General features: G+C 43.3%; 1 protein-coding gene across 1 annotated transcript in view; it reads left to right on the top strand.

The window, feature by feature from the left end:
- The first annotated feature begins 606 nt into the window (after nucleotides 1–606).
- Nucleotides 607–1,154, top strand: part of Klf18 (Kruppel like factor 18) — a 3,602-nt gene continuing 3,054 nt past the window's right edge. The window contains 1 exon segment of the mRNA XM_021200455.1: nucleotides 607–757. Within this exon segment, the coding sequence (XP_021056114.1) occupies nucleotides 607–757 (151 nt within the window).

Raw genomic sequence — 1,154 nt, 5'->3', positions numbered from 1 at the left:
GCCCCACAAGATTCTGTATCCACCATTACTGAGATTATCCTCATGTAATCTATAAACTCTCCACTTAAGAGGTTTGAACACCACCATACAATTTGTCTCTTCATTCACTNTCTCCATCCAATACTAGCCCACCTGAACTCTACTCCTCCTGTCTAAACCCACCACTATCCCACTAACAAATCCTGTTCCATATTCTTTTCCAAGATGGATGAATGCAACCTTGTAAATGCACATTGGTTACTAAGTAAATGGTAGACAAGCTAACATGTAAAAAACCTAAGAGGCTAGGTAAACAAGAGCACCATCTGATTTCTAAGAGCCTGGGATGAGATGTTTAAGCAAGTTCTCTAGATATTGGGCTCTACCAACTGAAAAGTACGTCAAACCAAATCATAGAATCAGAAACTCTGCCTACATCAGGGTGAGTTTTATAAAAGGTGACCCTAGAGCTGTGGTGCTAAGTTTGTTCACCCATAATCTTCATCAGAGNCAATGACAGTATGATGCCCTGACCTCCAGCACACATCCTCTCCTTGCTTCTGTNTCCTGAATATGTGTATTTTCAAGGACTTTAAGCTCTCACAACTGAATATCTAGTTCAACCAGATGTTCTCCTTTCTCCAACAGTTGATGAACTTGAAGAGTTCCCAGGCCTTCTGTGAAGTCTATATTGAGATGGCAGAAAACGCAAGTGCTTCCCAGCCAGGACCCTGTAATACCCAGCTTTCCCCTTTGGAGTCCAGCCAGCTTGTCTCAGGTCAGAGTACAGAGATGCTTACCTGGAAACAAANAGTGATGTCATCTGCATCCTATAGTGCATGGGAGACAGCCTGGACTCAGAACTCTACAGAACGCCCAGGAAAAGCCACTGATTTCTGTTTTGGAAAGCCATTTGAGAACTCTTCCTTGAACCAGCGAGTTGTNTCTGCTGAGCAGAAAATATCTCCTGTAGGCCTTCACCCCATACACTTCAACAGTACCCTCAAGACATGCCTTCCTCCCCAGAAGACAACAAGAGTTGANACCAGGGAGACTTTCTACAATGAAGGTTCCTGGATGAGGACATTGAACTCTGACAAGACTCTCTTGATGCAAAATCCAGCCATGTGTGAGAATCAGAGTGTTACCTTTGATAATCATCAAATTGCTCTCTC

Source organism: Mus pahari, chromosome 6 (assembly GCF_900095145.1).
Source record: "Mus pahari chromosome 6, PAHARI_EIJ_v1.1, whole genome shotgun sequence".
In the NCBI taxonomy this organism is placed as follows: domain Eukaryota; kingdom Metazoa; phylum Chordata; class Mammalia; order Rodentia; family Muridae; genus Mus; species Mus pahari.
Note: the sequence above shows the minus strand (reverse complement) of the source record. Positions and strands in the feature narration are given on the sequence as shown.